This window comes from Coturnix japonica, unplaced genomic scaffold (assembly GCF_001577835.2).
Source record: "Coturnix japonica isolate 7356 unplaced genomic scaffold, Coturnix japonica 2.1 chrUnrandom488, whole genome shotgun sequence".
Taxonomy (NCBI): domain Eukaryota; kingdom Metazoa; phylum Chordata; class Aves; order Galliformes; family Phasianidae; genus Coturnix; species Coturnix japonica.
In genome coordinates this window covers 187,001-188,094 of record NW_015439883.1, presented here as the reverse complement: position 1 = coordinate 188,094, position 1,094 = coordinate 187,001, and the positions used below count along the sequence as shown (strand labels likewise).

At 70.2% G+C, this 1,094-nt stretch overlaps 1 protein-coding gene across 1 annotated transcript in view; it reads right to left on the bottom strand.

Annotated features, from left to right (window-relative positions):
• LOC107307123 (ras-interacting protein 1-like) overlaps positions 1-406 on the bottom strand; it is a gene marked incomplete at its 3' end in the record, with an annotated part of 20,809 nt that extends 20,403 nt beyond the window's left edge. The window contains 2 exon segments of the mRNA XM_032441690.1: positions 168-228; positions 230-406. Coding sequence (XP_032297581.1) covers positions 168-228; positions 230-289 — 121 coding nt within the window.
• Between the last annotated feature and the right edge of the window lie 688 nt (positions 407-1,094).

Sequence of the window (1,094 nt, the reverse complement as noted above, 5' to 3'; positions counted from 1 at the left end):
GGGGGGGGGGGGGGATGGACCCCAGGCCCGGGGCTCATTGCTGCCCCACGGAGCCCCCCCAGCTGCCCATAGGGTCACCCCCCCATCCCTTTGTCAGCCCAAACACCCCCATTGTGACCCCCCCATCCCCACAGCATCCCATGTACCCCCCCATCCCCACACCTTACCGAGCCCCACAGGCAGCTCCGCGCTCCCCTCACGGCCCCATGGCCCCTCCTGGTACAGGACGAGCCTCCCTTTGTCTTCTGCCCGGCTCTGGCCGGGTCACCCAGCAGCGATTTCCCCTCATGGGGGGGGACAGGAAAGGGCGAGCCGGGCCGGGAGGGCAGGAAGCCGGGAAGGGGGGGGGGAGGGGCGGCAGGATGGGCGCAGGCTGCTGTGACAGGGAAAGGCCGCAGTGCCGGCCCCTCCTGAAGGCTGCTGCCCCCCCCGGAAGGGATTTGTTTCCCCTCTAGCGGCCTTGCAGCGCCCGGCAGCGCCGCGCTCCTCCCACCACCGCCGCCATCGCGGCTTCTGCTCCCTCACGGCTGCGCCCGCCCACTTCACCTCAGCTCCGAGCCCGCGCTGCGCCCCTATTGGCCGGGCCTCAAAGAGGCGGGAAGAGATCGGCCAATTGGAGCGCGGGCCGAAAGCCCGCCCTGCGCGCCTACTGGCTGGCTCCACGGAGGCGGGAAGGGCTCGGCCAATGGGAGCGCGTGCACGTACGAAGCGCGCACGAGGCAAACTTAGGCGGGAAGGGCCTCTCCAGCCAATCAGAATGCGCGCAGCGCTGGCCCCGCCCCCCGGCTCCGGCTCCTCACAGAGCGCACAGCCCTCAGAGCCCTCAGAGCCCTCAGGGACACACCACAGAGGGACCCCATAGGGACCCATAGGGACCCCACATAGGGACCCCCATAGGGACCCACAGAGACCCCAGATCCCGATCAGAGACCCCAGACCCAATACAGGAAACCCCCCCCCATGGCCCCGGACCCCCCCACAGCCCCCAGACCCCCTTTAGGCCCCACAGTGCCCCCCTCAGCCCAGACCCCATTTAGGGACCCCCCCACAAACCCCAGGACCCCTTTAGGCCCCATCCAGAGCCCCCAGGCCCC